The sequence below is a fragment of the Grampus griseus genome (genome assembly GCF_964374135.1).
Source record: "Grampus griseus genome assembly, chromosome: 5".
Taxonomy (NCBI): Eukaryota; Metazoa; Chordata; class Mammalia; order Artiodactyla; family Delphinidae; genus Grampus; species Grampus griseus.
This window is the reverse complement of record NC_138998.1, coordinates 135,216,757-135,233,146: the sequence shown is the minus strand read 5'-3', so window position 1 is coordinate 135,233,146 and position 16,390 is coordinate 135,216,757. Positions and strand designations below refer to the sequence as shown.

At 46.9% G+C, this 16,390-nt stretch overlaps 2 protein-coding genes across 4 annotated transcripts in view; one reads left to right on the top strand and one right to left on the bottom strand.

Moving 5' to 3' along the window:
• HLCS (holocarboxylase synthetase) overlaps window positions 1-10,960 on the top strand; it is a gene marked incomplete at its 5' end in the record, with an annotated part of 207,420 nt that extends 196,460 nt beyond the window's left edge. Inside the window, 3 exons of the mRNA XM_082655355.1 lie at window positions 3,211-3,325; window positions 5,484-5,697; window positions 7,797-10,960. Coding sequence (XP_082511481.1) covers window positions 3,211-3,325; window positions 5,484-5,697; window positions 7,797-7,968 — 501 coding nt within the window. The 3' untranslated portion in view covers window positions 7,969-10,960. The remainder of the gene's footprint in view (window positions 1-3,210; window positions 3,326-5,483; window positions 5,698-7,796) is intronic.
• A 1,431-nt stretch (window positions 10,961-12,391) lies between these two features.
• SIM2 (SIM bHLH transcription factor 2) overlaps window positions 12,392-16,390 on the bottom strand; it is a gene marked incomplete at its 5' end in the record, with an annotated part of 46,476 nt that continues 42,477 nt past the window's right edge. The window contains one exon of one of the 3 annotated variants that reach the window (XM_082655577.1): window positions 12,392-14,980. In XM_082655577.1, coding sequence (XP_082511703.1) covers window positions 14,337-14,980 — 644 coding nt within the window. In that variant the 3' untranslated portion in view covers window positions 12,392-14,336. The remainder of the gene's footprint in view (window positions 14,981-16,390) is intronic. The other 2 variants (XM_082655578.1, XM_082655579.1) reach the window with 2 other exon arrangements.

Sequence of the window (16,390 nt, the reverse complement as noted above, 5' to 3'; positions counted from 1 at the left end):
CATACTGCAGTGTGTAAGTTGAAGGTATGCAGCATAATGACTTGACATGCGTATATTGTAAGATGATCTCCACAGGAGGTTTTATTAACATATATCACCTCATATAGTTATTAAAAAAATTTTTTTTCCCCTGTGATGAGAACTTTTAGGATCTACTCTCTTAGTATTGGGTTGGCCAAAAAGTTCGTTTGTAACAGCTTACAGAAAAACACGAACGAACTTTTTGGCTAACCAAATATTTATTTATTGATTGATTGATTGATTGCGGTACATGGGCCTCTCACTGTTGCAGCCTCTCCCGTTGCGGAGCACAGGCTCCGGACGCGCAGGCTCAGCGGCCATGGCTCACGGGCCTAGCTGCTCCGCGGCATGTGGGATCTTCCCGGACCGGGGCACGAACCCATGTCCCCTGCATCGGCAGGCGGACTCTCAACCACTGCGCCACCAGGGAAGCCGTATTTATTTATTTTGGGCTGCGTTGGGTCTTCATTGCTGCGTGCGGGCTTTCTCTAGTTGCAGCAAGCGGGGACTACTCTTCCTTGCAGTGCGTGGGCTTCTCATTGCGGTGGCTTCTCTTGTTGTGGAGCACGGGCTCTAGGTGCGCAGGCTTCGGTAGTTGTGGCTCGTGGGCTCTAGAGCGCAGGCTCAGTGGCCATGGAGCACGGGCTTAGTTGCTCTGTGGTATGTGGGATCTTCCCGGACCAGGGCTCGAAGCATGTCCCCTGCATTGGCAGGCAGATTCTGAACCACTGCGCCACCAGGGAGGTCCTGAATATTCATTTTTCACCGAGTCTAATTAGCTTACACACTACAGCTACAGGGTGGTTGAAATAGGCCCCCCGTTGTGCTGGGTTGGCCTCTCTTACATCCTGCCCTTCTTGTCCCCGGCCAGATGTCACCATCTGCACACGAACCATACCCAGCCTGGTCGGACCGGGGGCAGTGCGGTGGCCTGTGTGCCGTCCCTTCCGGAGCCCGTGCTGGGTTGCCCGCCCTTGCTCCTGCTGCTCTTCTGTCCTCGAGGTCCTGCTGGACTTCTGCAGCCTCCCCCCACCCGTGTATCCTGCTCCTGTTCTCTTCTCTGCACCTCCAGGTCCTATTTGCCCTGAGCGTCCTGGCTCAAATGCCTTTCCTGGAAACTGCTAGCTACAAACTCTCCCTCCTCCAATGCCATGCAGCGCTTTCAAATGTCTAGGCCACTTTTAGGGCACCTCCCTTGGATTGCTTGAAGCAGGGTTATTTGTGCTCCGGTTCTAACTCCTACAAAGCAACCAGCTCTTGGAACACAGGATTGGTTTTATTTTGGTCCTCAAAGAGCCTAGCGTAGTGCTTTATACCTGGAAGGCCTGTAGTAGCTGTCTGAATAAAAGGTTGAGACAATGAAAAATAAACACCTGAACTTTCTCTTCATCTTGGAATAGATGTCCTGTTCACCTGGTTGAGAACCCAGAATTTCACAGGTTGCATCATTAACTAACTAGACCTGAAAATGTGAAGTGAAACAGGAGCCCGAAAGCAGGGGCAGCACAGAAGTAAGCAGCGGCCCCTGTAGTGGAGGAGCTGTTTCTGAGCTCCGGCCGGGACTGTGCTGGCCACCGTGGGACGTGGGTAGGCAAGAGAGGAGAAAGAAGGGGAATTGGGAGAGTGACCAGGACCATGGTCTCCAAGGTGCAGATTTTCTAGACCAGCGTTTCTCACTCTCAGCACTGTTGACGTTTGGGCCCCTCCATCTCGGTTGTGGGCCCATCCTGGGCATTATGGGCGGTGGCGCAGCATCAGTAGCCTTTCCCCACTAGACGCAAGTAGGATTCCTTCAAGCTGTGACAAGCACAAATGCCTCCCAGTATTGCCAGATGTCCCCTGGGGGACAGACTTCCCACCCCACCTCCACCCATCCCCCCGAACCTTATTTCAGTCAGAAAAGTAATATGAGGTTTCCCTGTCATAGAGCAGATGAGCTTTTAAAGGACAGAAACATGTTCTAACTGGCCAAGGTGAAAAGAAGTCCTGCTGGAGGGAGGGAAGAGGATTGCTAGGAAGCGGCAGGCTGCATAGCATAGGGTTAAGCTCCCAGGGGTTGGTGTCAGAAAGCCCTGGGTTTGTATCCCAGCTCTGCCACTTGCAGGTGGCGCAGACTCAGGCAAGCCAGGCAGTGTCTCTAAGCTTCAGCCCTCCCTTTGTTAAATAGAGATGATACTAGTAGCAACACATGGGCTTGGTATAAGTGATGTGCAGGCTAACACCGAGTTGGGGCTTGGTGCCGTGCCTGCCCCCAGTGAAGAAAGAGCCAGCCCTCTGGGACTGAGGCCATTATCTACTCTCTGGTCTCTTGGTTTTATTTTGCTGAGTGTCTCTCTTCCAGCCTCATGTGTCCAGATGGGCTTCCTTCTACCCACACCTGCCTGCCAGTCCCAGACCCAGGAGCCCTGGCAGTTCTGGTGCCCACTGGGTCTCACCCAGTCTGTGTGCCCCAACTTCACAGTCATGGCAGGAGGTGGGGGTCTGGGTGGCCCAGTTCAAGGCAGTGTCCGCCCTTGGCCCGTTCCACTGAGACCAGGCACAGGCAGGGTTGCCCAGGCCACATCCTTCAGGATGGAGAGGCAGCAGGCCACTGGACAAGTCTATTTCTCTTTCCCGAGTTGACTGGTGGCCGTTCATGGAGACCTTCTCTAATAACTCAGTAAAACGAGGTGCTCCTCTCTATCTCCAGAGCATTCTGCTGGCACATTTCTCCCTGACTTTTAGGACGTTGGTTAATCCAGGGCCATTCGTCTCTCTCTTGAGCAGAAGCTCCTTAAGGGAAAAGAGCCCTGAGAGTATTATTCTCTCCCTGCCCCCTGTCCCCAGCACACAGTGGTACTCTGTGGTGTGGTTGTTGATATTGGGATAATGAACTTAACTCCCAAGGTAGGCGTCTTCGGAGAGTGTTTTTGTTGATGAACAGTGATGGGGGTGGGGAGAATGCTGGGATTCCTGTTGAGTGTGTTCTTTAGGTCTCCTTCCCTCTAGCCCCACCAGGTACTTTAATACTGGATTGTTCCAAAGCGGTGATTAGCTGTCTCAAAAAGAAGAGAGGATGAGACTCCCTGTTCCATTTGTTTCAAGAGTATTCTGTTCATCTTTTTTCTTTTGTTTTATTTTAGCTGGATGACCTCTTCTGGTCCCTTTGTGTCTTCTGACTGCTTGATTAATATGTAGATTTTCCTTTAGGATATCAACTTACGAGTGAAGTGGCCCAACGATATTTATTACAGTGACCTCATGAAGCTTGGTGGAGTTCTGGTTAACTCAACACTTATGGGAGAAACATTTCATATACTTATTGGTAAGTTTTTAAAGCCTTCCACCAGAATTTTTAGATTAATAAAAATAAAAGTGGTTCACACATGGCTGTATTGGGGGGAGTGGATTATCATATGGGATTACTTTTTCTTTGAGTCTTGAGTTATAGAACACAATATGTGTGCACAACAGGCCAGATTGGTAGAAAGCCCTTCAAAGGGTTTAGTGTTCCTATCTATGGCCATGGAAACCACCGAATTGGCATCTCATCAAACAGGCGTTTTCTTATACCTCTCCACACTCCTGCTTCTCAATGAATTAGAAACAGTGAAAGTAAACATTTACTGTATTATTTGGTAATAAGAAAAGAAAGCTAATTTCAAGGATGGGTGTCCTGGCAGTCTTTCTTGTATTCTTAATCTGACCTTCCCAGTCCCTGGAAAAGTTGCGTTCTTTTTGACCTCAGAAGAAACTCCAGGCTGGTCAGGGTGGGGTAAAGAATCCCTGTTTCCCATCAGCACGTCCGTATCAGGCAAGGAGATGGATCTGAAGTGGCTTCAGAAGTTCCTCGGCCCCTGGTCATCCAAGCATCAGCTTCTCCCTAATGCCCAGGAGAGTTTGATTGGTGTTCAGAAATCAGTGATGGAGAGAAAACATGTGATTGTGTGTTAGAAGCGCCAGCCAAAGAATACAAGGTGTATGCTTCCAGCTCTGCTACCAACAGGCAATATTATTCTAGGCAAGCTTCTTCATACCCTCCGAGTTCCGTTTGCCATCTATAAATGAGTAACTGGGCTAGGTGCAGAGATTCCTAATAGGGCCCACAGATATTGAGGAGGCCCAGTGCTGGGTTTCCTTCAGGGAGCTAGGGAATTTTGTCAGTGTGGGGGGAATGAAACATTTTCCTGCGGGGAGATTCCATAGCTTTCTTAAGGCGTTGGGACGTGGGGGAGGGGGACGGGGGGCATTTTTGGAGAAAGATTCAAGGTCACCGTCAGGGGTGCTTGCTGGTCTTTAGAAAGACGCAGCCTAAGTTGACAGTAGTTCATGTAGCTATTTTCCCAGCACTTTGGATTTCTGAATACAGGGGAGCTTTTTCAGCGCTATATACACGTAATTGAATGCTTTATATGCCACAGGTGCTTCAGCTATTGTGCATGTTGTCCAATGAAAGAACAAATGAACAACTGCAGATTCTGCCCCTGTTGCTCTAGTTACTTGTTTTTTACGCTGCTTTGTATTTTAATAGCCAGTATATTTAAAAAAATAATAATCTGAGGCCAGTCAGTCCTTCCCTTAACACTGAAAGTGGCGCAGAACATTTACCAAAAAGTAGTTATTGTAAATATCGTTGTTCTATCTGAGGCAAGTATTTTGGGAATTTTTTTCCCAGAGGCCCTGAAAAAAACGATAGTCTTCCTGCCTAGTTCTTGCAGTATTTTATTCCTTATTGAAGACCTCTTTGAGGTTGGTTCAGGGCCCTGCTGAAAACCAAGGTTCGGCTTTTCTAAAGTCTCCCCTCTCCTGCAGAGAACAGTGGTGTTAAGTAACAGCAGAGATAAGCCAGAAACTCACTCTCCTGAAGCCTTGGTTTAGGGGCTTGTGAAAGAGCCACTAAACATGGGTTGGCCTTTTGCCAACAGTGTAACCCTAGCACCAAAGACTTCCAAGGATAAAGCATTAAAAGATGTGTTTTAGGGTTAAGTCATGACCAAGGTTGGAAATCTCTGAATCCAGAGTTTACTTCTTAAGACCTGAATAAAATTCTTTATGTGTAAGCATGTGTTCCATTATTTAAATAGAAAAAGAAACAAGAGATTTTGTTTTACATCCGGCTCAGTGCAGAGCTCCAGTTCTTGGCTAGACCACAGGAGGTGGTCGTTTCAGAAGCAACTCTGTTTTGTCCCATTCGTAGCTTCTGCTTAATTGAATCAAATCTGGCTTGCTTTTTTTGCCCAACTAATTTGTAATCTGGAATGGTTCTGGTTTGATGGGGATAGTGAGGGAAGGGTGAGAAAGGAAGATGGGCTTAAAGACGTAAGTCTTTCTCTAAGTGGCCAGAGACAATAAACTCAAAATGAGGACAAGGAAGCAGGAAGTTGACAGTAAAAACTGTAACTTTTTCCAGGTGGTTCAGAGAAACGTGTGATGTCGTCAGTAGGTTGAGCTACTCGTGTTTTCAATTGTTTGTTTTTGTCCAGGCTGTGGATTTAACGTGACTAACAGCAACCCTACCATATGCATCAACGATCTCATCACAGAATACAATAAGCAACACGGGGCCGAACTAAAGCCCTTAAGAGCTGATTATCTCATCGCCAGAAGCGTGACTGTGCTGGAGAAGCTGATCGACACATTTCAGGACGAAGGGCCCAATGGCGTTCTTCCTCTCTATTATAAATATTGGCTACACAGGTCAGTGCTGGCTTGTCTTCATTCTTTTAAAATTCCTTTATTAAATCAGTAGTTTAATATCTTAAAACGAGAAACTAAACACTGGTCTAGATCATTATCTTTTACTTTACTGATGGATAAACCTGGTGGATACCACCTTGAGCAAGTTAGCATCTCCAGTCATTGGGACAAACGGGCATCCTGTGCCTCCTGGTGGGATGCCCTGGGAAAGACACAACATCACTGGAGATTTTCCTGCCCAGCATGTTTAAGCTGAATCTAATTGTGAGGAAACAGGCAGATCTAAAATGTGGGACATTCTTGATAACAGTCATCTTCAAAGTGAGATCTCCCAGCAGCAGTGGCAGCCTTACCTGGGAACTTGTTAGAAACGCAGATTCTTGACTTCCACCCTGGACTTCCTAAATCAGAAACTCTGAGGCTGGGGCCCAGCATTGTGTTTTAACAAAGGCTCCAGGGGATTCTCAGGCACTTCAATTTGAGAAGCACTGATGTATACCAATAGGCCTCTACCCTTCAACAATGGCAGTGTCTTAAAAACACAGAGAAGGTGGGAGTTTTGTGATTAGAGAAGACTAAGGAGGCATGACAGTTAAATGCAATATGTGATTCATAATCAGATCCTGGAAGGGAGGAAATAGCCACAAAGAATATTAATGAGACGATGGGGACATTTGAACAGGCAGTGTGTATTAAATAATGTTATTGTATCAAGATCAAATTTCTTTTTCTTTTTTTTTTTTTTTTTTTTTGCGGTACGCGGGCCTCTCACTGCTGTGGCCTCTCCCGTTGCGGAGCACAGGCTCCGGACGCGCAGGCTCAGAGGCCGTGGCTCACGGGCCCAGCCGCTCCGCGGCATGTGGGATCTTCCCGGACCGGGGCACGAACCCGCGTCCCCTGCATCGGCAGGCGGACCCTCAACCACTGCACCACCAGGGAAGCCCAAGATCAAATTTCTTGAGAGTGATAATGATATTCTGGTTTTGTAGGAGATACTTCTTATTCTTTGGAGATACATGCTGAAGTATTTAAGTATAAAGTGTCACAATGCCTGCAACTTATTTGTAAATATCAGCAAAAACCACCCCCACAAAACTGTAAGTGTGTGTGTGTGTAAAGAGAGCAAACATGGGAAATGTTACCAGTTGGTGTGAATATAAGTGAAAGGGGAATATGAGGTTCATTGTACTATTTTTCACCTTTTCTGTAGGTTTGAAATTCTTCAAAATAAAAATTGGGGAGGTACAGAGTCCGTACTTTTAAAACTGCTAACAAGGATGTAACTCAACAGTTGCATTTGGAAACTGTTCTAAAGAAGTAAAATTAGAATGAGTTTAACTTATAATTGATGCTACCCAACTTGATAAAGAGTTTTGAACACAGCCAGAAAGTGGCCAGTCTCAGCCAAAAAACCTAGAGGGTTGCACAGTGTTTCTTTAAAGTAGCTAGAGGGACTTCCCTGGTGGTGCAGTGGTTAAGAATCCGCCTGCCAATGCAGGGGACGTGGGTTCGAGCCCTGGTCTGGGAAGATCCCACATGCCGCAGAGCAGCTAAGCCCGTGTGCCACAACTACTGAGCCTGCACTCTAGAGCCCGCGAGCCACAACTACTGAGCCCGTGTGCCACAACTACTGAAGCCCGCACGCCTAGAGCCTGTGCTCCGCAACAAGAGAAGCCACAACTATGAAAAGCCTGCGCACCGCAACAAAGAGTAGCCCCCGCTCGCCACAACCAGAGAAAGCCTGTGTACAGCAACAAAGACCCAATGCAGCAATAAATAAATAAAAACTAAAGTAGCTAGAGGGTGAGGAAGTGGTGCAAATAATCATTCCAGATGATCAGAATGAGGAGTGACGTCGTTTATAAGGGAAGCAATTCCTAACTCCCTAGTGGACTTTCCTTCGCCCTGGTTATGCAGGTAGTTTTCAGGACAATTCAGGGGAGACCAGTGGAAGTCAGAGCTCGGGCTCAGATTCATTTTAACTATATCCATCCCAGCCCACCCCCGAATCCTTTCGCATAATGGATAATTGCTGAACAATTGTCTCAAGCAGCAGCATTACATTTCCCTGGTGACTGGGGGCTGTTCTTCATTTTCAGTGCTCAGCAGGTCCGCCTGGGAAGTGCTGAGGGACCAAAGGTGTGGATAGTGGGCCTAGATGATTCCGGGTTCCTTCTGGTTCACCAGGAGAACGGCGAAGTGGTGACTGTGCATCCAGACGGCAACTCCTTCGACATGCTGGGAAACCTCATAATCCCCAAACAGCCGTAGTCCTGTCTGGAGCGTCTGCTGGGCCCCGGGCCACAGCTGGGATGAGCTGGGACGGGCGGAAGGGCAGAACCGCCGCAGGAGCATTGCACGTCGATTTCTGCCGCCTTTCCTAGCCCATGATCTGGAAAACGAATTCGGAGTTGTAGGCAAATGTTTTCTCCCTCCACTTAACCTGTTAATTCTTTAATTTTGTTCTGTTGTCATTTTATTTGGTGTTTGAAGATGCTGGGGGTGGAGGGTTGACAAGTGGAAGATTTAATTCAGGTATAAGCCCTGGCATAGGGTGTGAAATTCTTCTCCCCTCTTGGAATTGGATGCATCTTAATTGGGGAGGGGGGTAGTTTTTACATGGAAACAGCAATGGCATAATTCAAATGTTTTCCCAGTAGTGGAGGTCTCTACCCCTAGACTATTAAAAACAGATTTTAAAAAGGTTTTCGGGCCCAGACCATTGGTGAGTTAGAGGTAGGGTAACCCTGTTTACAAGCATCCAGGGAGGTGTTTTCCTACAGGAACATATATTGGCACTTAGTTATCATTTTATTTTTTTGTTAGTGAAGAAAAGAGAAGGTAGATTTCTAGTGTTACTCTCATCCTGTGGTTTGTGGTCCAATAACAATGTCTAAACGGAACAGAGGCTGGTATGCTTGCGATGACCTTGTAGAGGAAATCAGTTAATTACTTTGACATTAACTAATGAGCTCTCCTTTCATAAGTTTAAATTTACTGCATATTCTGAAGTGATGGGATCAAGTTCAGGGTCCTGAAAGCGTTGATCAGGCATTGCGCGGATGCGAGGTGGATGATTTGGGCCTAACAGCTGGGTTTGAAGTCTCATTCCACACGCAAAGGAGGATGTGGCGCTTGTAAGCCAGCTTCAGGCTCGCTTCGAAATCCTGCGGAACTGTGCAGTGCACACACTATAGAAGTACGTGGCATTTTATTTGCAAGTCACATTTTTTGGCCCCCTTTTCATATTGCCAAAAAAGAAAATGTTATTGCTACTGAATGCCATCAGTTAAGAGGATGGGTGTGTGTGTGAGAGAGAGAGAGAGAAACTTTAAAAGAAGATGTTCCAAATATGATGCCCTAAGAGTCTGCATGGAAGAACAAAAGAAAGGAAGCCTTTTGATATACATTTGCTATTTCCAGATGTATTCCATGCTTTTTCCATGTAACTCCTATCTCTGTTGAACTTGAGAATCATACACATTACTTTGCAGCCTGAAAAGGCCAATTTTTGTCCACTTTTCTCTCTTCCTGCCATTCCCAACTGAAATTAGTGACAAGAAAACTTGATGAGGCTCTCAGCTTTGAACAGAATCCCCTTATTGTGCACTAGCACCCTCTTCATCCAGCTTTACCCAATCAGGCTAACTCCAGAAGCTTGTGGTTTCAGTATAAAATCTGCCTACCTGTAGCCAGGCACAGGCAGCCACATAGGAAGGAAACAAATAACACGTTTAGTTAAGTCCACTAACCCAATATGTGTGTTTTGGAAATGTAACTTGAAAAGAACTTCAGAAGTAATTTTTGCAAATAAGGCTTCAATTAGAATTATTCTTTTAAAAAAAACAAAAACAAAAAAAACCCACTCTCTCCTAAATGCCCAAGTCTACATAAAAGTTTAAAGTCCACAGCACCCCAAAATTACAAAATGGTCTCACCCTTGAGAGGGCATCTGCAAAATATCATCAAGAAGAAAGATCTCAGGCTAATGTTGCAAGTTTCATTTCTCAAACTCTGTAATATAAGGCAAGTCATCTCTCAGAGCTGCCATCATTACTTTTTGAATTTCTTTGGGGGGTTATTTAATGAGAAACATGCTATGATTTGTTTTAAGCTGAAGTCCTATTCTAGACAGTCTGCTTTGGGGAAAAAAAAATGTTATCATTTAATTTCCTTTTGGTAAATTAAAACTAATGAAGTGTGGCCATGTCAAAGCAGATGGAGATGTTCCGGGCATATCACTTTGCCTCTGTGCTTTTAAGACTGTTCTTACTTGTGCCGACACCCAGTTGTCTTGAGGGAGACAACATAGACTTGGAGCAGATGCTGCGTTTTTCATAAACCTGATTTTGCCTCAGAGGAACCAAAGACTTTTGAAATTCTGCTTCATCTAGAACAGCTGAATAAAGCCATTTCCCTTACAGCTGTTAGCATTAGGGAAACTTGCTGTACTGCACTCATCAATTTGGGCCGTTTATGCACCCGGCAATCGATGACCTCAAGGAGCTTTAAAGTCTTAACAGGAACTTTGCATTTTCTTCTTAATCTTTAAAACACGGCACCTAAACTCAGGATTGGCGTGTGTTCTTAGGATATTGAATTGTGCCCCAGTTCAGAGGCTGCGCATCTCTACCAGGTTATGTAAAGGGCAAGATGTCATCCCTTCTGGGCTGGTAGCAAATTTCAGAAGAACTCTTGAGGAAGTGCCCCCTAAAATAGGACACAGCAGTACCTGGGCTTCCGGGGCACGCACGCGCGCATGCACACACGCACAGCCCCCCCCCCCCGCCCCCCCCCCCCGGCAGTGCTCCTCGGCACTGTTCATCCTGGCAGCGTTTACAGCGTGGAGGCAAAGCCGAAAGGATTTGTGTCCGGTGTGGGGCTCGCTGCTGCAGCCCCCTGACTGCTGTGGGTGGGTGCGCAGGCCCAGACCCGCGTAGCGTGCAACCGCACCCCTACCCTTACACACACACGGGGGCTGCATGGCCGCCTCTCACCCGAGAGTCTGGGAGCCAGGAGAGAAGCAGACTCACCCAACCATTTCAGAGTGCATAAAGGAGACATTTTAGGCTTACAGTCCATAGATCTGTTTGCTCGTAACAGACAAAGAATGGAGAGTCGGTATTCCTGGGTAACTACTATGCGTATTTGAAATAAAAGAAAGTGTGAAACCTCTGCATTTTTAGCTTTTCAAAGAATCATCTCTGAAAAGGAATTAATTTAAACCAATTCCTGTAAAAAGTAAGTCTATCAAAATAAACTTTAAGACTTTCTATATAGTTCAGGCTCATTGTTATTTTTACCACATTTCATTTGTAAAACTAAGCAACTACTTTTGGTTACAGTGTTTTTATTCATATTTAAACATTTAAAAAATAGTTTAACATAGGAATATGTATGTATTTCTACGTATTGAGAAGCTGGTGGCTTTTTAAATGTATTTTTGAAAAATGTATTATGTATCATACAAAAGAGAGATCATATGACTCCAAAGAATGAAAGTCAGCAAACTGAAAAGTTAAAAAAAGAAAACAAAACTGAGGTGAGAAATAAATTTACTAATGTCAATTTTTAATTTGAAAATTAATTGAGTATAACAACAAATTTAATATAAGAACAGATTCTGTTGTTGTCGAATTGTTCTCTTTTGTGGAAACTGCTTGACTTTTGTCTCGACAGTTTTTCCCCAAGATTTTAACCGTATTTATCATACTTAAGTTTAGGAAGAACTTGAGTAACGCACCTTAGATAACCCAAGGACTACTATTCACTAAGATTTTAAGCTACTGTAATTTTATGGAATTTATTTTAAAGTGTTCTTTCATCTGTACCAGCCCCCAAAGTCTACCTTAACTGTCTCACAGTTACAATAAATTACAGTAGACTCGAAACAGGATTCGTTGAAGGATTACACCTCCCCCACCCTTAGGATCCAAAGGAGGAAGGCCTGGCCTATCGGACTTTAAAATGACAAAAGGGGTCGGGGTAAGGGAGCAGAAAATACAGGCTCTTGCAGATTTCCTCCGAGCAGCCCTTCACACCCTGTTCACTTCTCTACAAAGGTATGAGTGGAATGGCTTTTCTAGAAAGGGCTTCAATGAACATAAAGGAATTCCTTTCTCTGGGAGGCCCAGTGGAGGGAGGGCCGAGTCAGTCCTCAAATCCATTTGATCTGGCATTTTTGTCAACATGTTAGGACCCACTACAATTTTTTTCTTCTTTTTTTGTGAAAGAGATGCATATTTATTAAAATGCTTCCTCTTCCTCTTCCAGAGCCTCACAGAAGTCAGGAAACGATATCCCCAGCTTAAATGTGCAGACTAAAAGATGGAGGTAATCATATCAGGTTGCCATAGTAACTGCTCTGTTAACTTTTCTCCGAGCTGCTGGCCGCCTGGAAGCCGGCTTGCAGAGGAATCTTCCTTCGTGTTCTAGGCTATGAAAACTGTGATGTTTGTTTAGGCAAGGAAGTTTTTCCTAGTACACATTTTATCTTTCAAGTACATATACACTCATCGTTAAGCCTGTTTATGTTCTCATTTATAAATCTATAACGCTCTTCTTTCCTAACAGTAACCTTTGATCTTAAACTGCTCCAAAAGCCTTCGTGGTTTGTATTTATTTATACAGCCCCCAATGGTTAATGACAAGGTAGACACAAAAGCATTTTACAGTACTTTATTGAAAAATGTCAGGTGAATCTCCTGCTCATCAAACCTGCACCTTCCTGGAATCATGGTTTAATTACAGGTCTCGACAGCACAAAAATAATACCCCAGGCTTATTTTATGTGTGCTCACACTCACAACAAGCTGCTCATGAGGTATGGCTAAGTGCTGTGTAGGGGTGTATGCCTATAATTCTTCTGAACCTGTCTCTTCACTGCAAGACACATGTTCCTAAATTTGCAAATTGTACCGTAAGGCAACTGACACCTACGGAATGAGGCAGGTCCTCATAGTGACGCTGGGTGGGCAACAGGTCCTTTCACATTTTAAGAACAGTTGACGTAGGTGCACTTTGATTCTAGAACAGTGAGTTAAAGACATTTGTGAACAACCTTTCCACTGAGAAAGGTGGACATAGTTTCCTAAAAGTAAACCATTTTTGAAAAAGCAGCAAAACGAGGGAGCATTTATCGTGTGGAGCAGATTGAAAAAAGGGTGGTTCAACGCGTTGATCCACTGCAGAACCGTGATAGAATTTTTAAATGGTGAAATCTTGAAGCAAAAGTATAAAAATAAAACAAAAATTAATGGAAGTTTATTTTAAAAACACTGCTGGTGCTTTTTTCTAAAAAACATTTATTTATTTGGTTGTGCCGGGTCTTAGTTGCTGCATGTGGGCTCCTTAGTTGTGGCATGTGGGATCTAGTTCCCTGTCCAGAGATTGAACCCCGGGCCCCCTGCATTGGGAGCACGGAGTCTTAGCCACTGCGCCACCAGGGAAGTCCCTGCTGGTTCTTTATAAAAAGATTTCTGTTTACCTGTTATACACATGACATGTTCATATGGAGTTTTCTTGCTCTGTATAAAATGCAGAAAACGCTGAAGACAACATGTACATCATTTTCATTACATCCCTTTAGCATGTTTTCTTCCACAAGGCGCAGTCCATTGACAATCTTCCATATTGCACATGCAATGTAACTAACTTTATTAGCACTACTTGTAGCAAACACGAGCCTAGGGAATTACAGGTCTGTGTGGGCCAGAGGGATTTTGCCTTGTCATCAAACTTGACAGGGGTAGCCAATCCACTGGGCACCGAAATCATCCACATGTCATTCTCATAAAATATCTGGCTATATATATATATTTGCATTTAATGCCTATTCCATATATTTCTGAAGGTGCTGTTCTCAAGAGTTAATGGGGTAGGAGGGAATAAGAGCTTGTGAACGTACTCATGAAGCGCACCCACGTTCACCCCCTTGTCTGGGCTTGATGTTTGTATTAAGGAAAGGGTTAAATTAAAACAACAGCTTTTAATTAGACTCATGAATGACTTTTAAAGACAACGGAGTTGTCCGTTCATGGGACTTAAATCATCGCATTCTGCCTTGACTTAATCTAAAAGGACTCTGGATACAGGAAGCTTCCAGGTCGGCCACCCACCGGCACCCCTGACTGCATCAGGGTGGGGTTTCCTCCGCAAAGTGGAGGCATCTGAGGAGCGGCGCCTCCTCCAAGCCCCCAGAGGGACTGTTCCTGAACATCGGGGACACGCAAGGCGCGCAAGCCTGATTTCAAGGTGAGGAAACCAAGTCCCCCCAAAGACGGAGTAGTTGAGGCCACACGTGGGCGGTCGGGGACGCTCAGCTACGCCCTTTCAGAAAACCCGGCTCTTGCGGAACAAAGGTCGGGCGGTCACGTCTCCCCAACGTCGCCGTGTCTCTGTCCTCTCTACACGGACGGTTATGGCATCTACGGTAAAAATCCAAAAGTCGGCGGTGGAGTTCTAGTAAAATAGTTGTCTCTGTATAAATTAATTTAAATCGTGCATATACATCTCGTCCCTCTTGACTCGTCTGGACTTGGTAAAATGGGAGCCAAAGAGGCTGGCCTATGGCTTCTCCCCGCGGGCAGCCCCGCGCGAGGCGGGGCGGCCCCAGGACTCTGCGGTCCGGCCCGGGCGGGTCACCTGCCGTTGGTAATGATGACCGAGGCGCCCAGGTAGTGCGGCAGGGGCGCGCCGGGCGGCGAGGCGGCGGTGGCGGGGTCGGGGGCCCGGGGTCGCAGCGCGCCGGCCCCCGCATCGGGGGCGCCGGGGCCGCCGGCGAGGGCGGGGGCGGCGGGCGCAGCGCCCCCCAGCGGCCCGCGGCGGGCCAGCACGCGGTGGTAGTTGAGCAGCACGAAGGGCAGCTGCGCCGGCGTGCCCGGCGGCTCGGGGGCCGGCGGCGCGCAGCACTCGGGGGCCGCGCGGCCCAGCGCCAGCCGCGCCCCGTCGCGGGCGGCCTGGCGGGCGGCCTTGGCCGGGCCCAGCGCCGGCTCCTCGCGGTAGTGCCCGCAGCTCGGGAAGCTCGGCAGCGGTGGCGCGGTATCCTCGCCGAACCTGCGCGCGGCTGCGGCGGGCGCTGCGGGGACAGGCGACACGTTAGACGCCCGCGCGGGGGAGGAGGGGGACATGCCCAGAGCGACACCAAGCCGGGGGGCCCTGGGGCCGCCACCACCCCTGGGCCACCCCTGCCGCCCGCGCGCTCGAGCCCCGGAGCCGCCCTCGCCCCTTCCCGCGTGCGTGCCGGGCCCGCGAGGTCCAATCACAGGATGCCAGTTGCAGTGTTCTAGCAGCCACAGGAAAAAGTGAAGAGAGACAGATGGAATTAGTGTTAGTAAGATACTTAATTTAATGCAGCATAGCTAGACTATTATTTCAGTGTGTAATTAATATAAAAATCGGGGAGAAATTGTATTCTTTGTTTCTGTCTTTGAAATGCAGTGCAGACACTCCGAACACATCTCATTGCACTGGCCGAACGGGGCTGGTGGCTACCATATTGGACAGCGTTGGTCCAGAGGCTTCCTCGGCCCTAGTGTTAGGTGACCCCAGGCTGCCGTGCGCTTTCTTGCTTTCACCTCAGTGGGGAGGGTGGAGCGCTTATCACCCTGCTCCCTTTAGTCATAATTAAAGTAATGACCATCGTCACTAATTAGACGTCTGCAATCAATTGGCTCCCCCCACCTCTCTTTTTTTAAAAAATATTTATTTATTTACTTATTTGGTTGCACGGGGTCTTAGTTGTGGCATGCAGGATCTAGTTCCCTGACCTCGGATCGAACCCAGGTCCCCTGCATTGGGACCGTGGAGTCTGAACCTCTGGACCACCAGGGAAGTCTTTTTTTTTTTTTTTTTTAACCTTAAGACATCCTTCCTGTTCCTTTAATATCAAAAAGTCTAGGAAGTCGATCACAACTGCCCCCAGTTGGCATCTTTGGTCCGTTTTTTACCAAGTGACTGACAAATGAAGTCGTTATTAAGCTCTTTCACTTTCAAAATAGCAATTTAAAAATCAAATACTGTGTTATCTCATTGGTCAACTCCCGCACACACACACAAACAATCTTTTCAACTCAGTCTCAAGTGGATAGTATTTTCAGCTGTTATGAAAACCCTTTGCTTTGTTTTTTTCCCCTTGGCCCTTCCTTGGTTATCTGAGGGATCCTATGCGCTGATGGGTGCTGGGGAGTCAAATCTCTGGACTGCCTGAGGCCAAAAGGCAGAGCTGCACTGCCCTGGCCGCTGGTATGTTCTTTTGTAAACTGGCTACTTTTGAGAAACATGTCCTGTTAATCTCCAAGAAGGTTAGATTTCTCCCGGGATCTAGCCCTCTTCTTGTCTATGGAGACCAAATTTATCTCACAGGCTTGTAAAGACTGGGTCACAGCACAGAGCAAGAGGTTCACAAAGCAGCCCTAGGAGCAGCAGAGAGCCCCAGCTGCCTGCAAAGAGAGAAAGGTGGGAGGGGGACTCCAGGGAGCTCTCCTTACGCAGGTGACTCTTCTCTGGGATTTAGTGGTCCCCGCAGGACATTTGCACAAACCTCGTCTACAGTCTGAGCAGTAGTTAGGTCTGGGTGAAACAGGAACACACCCCGCTGAGCTAACCCTCAATCCCCACCTTCTACCCTCTGCCTGGGATTGTCCCAAGGAGCAGGCAGGAGTCTGCTGGGCCTGCGGCAGCTGGTGGCACCCCC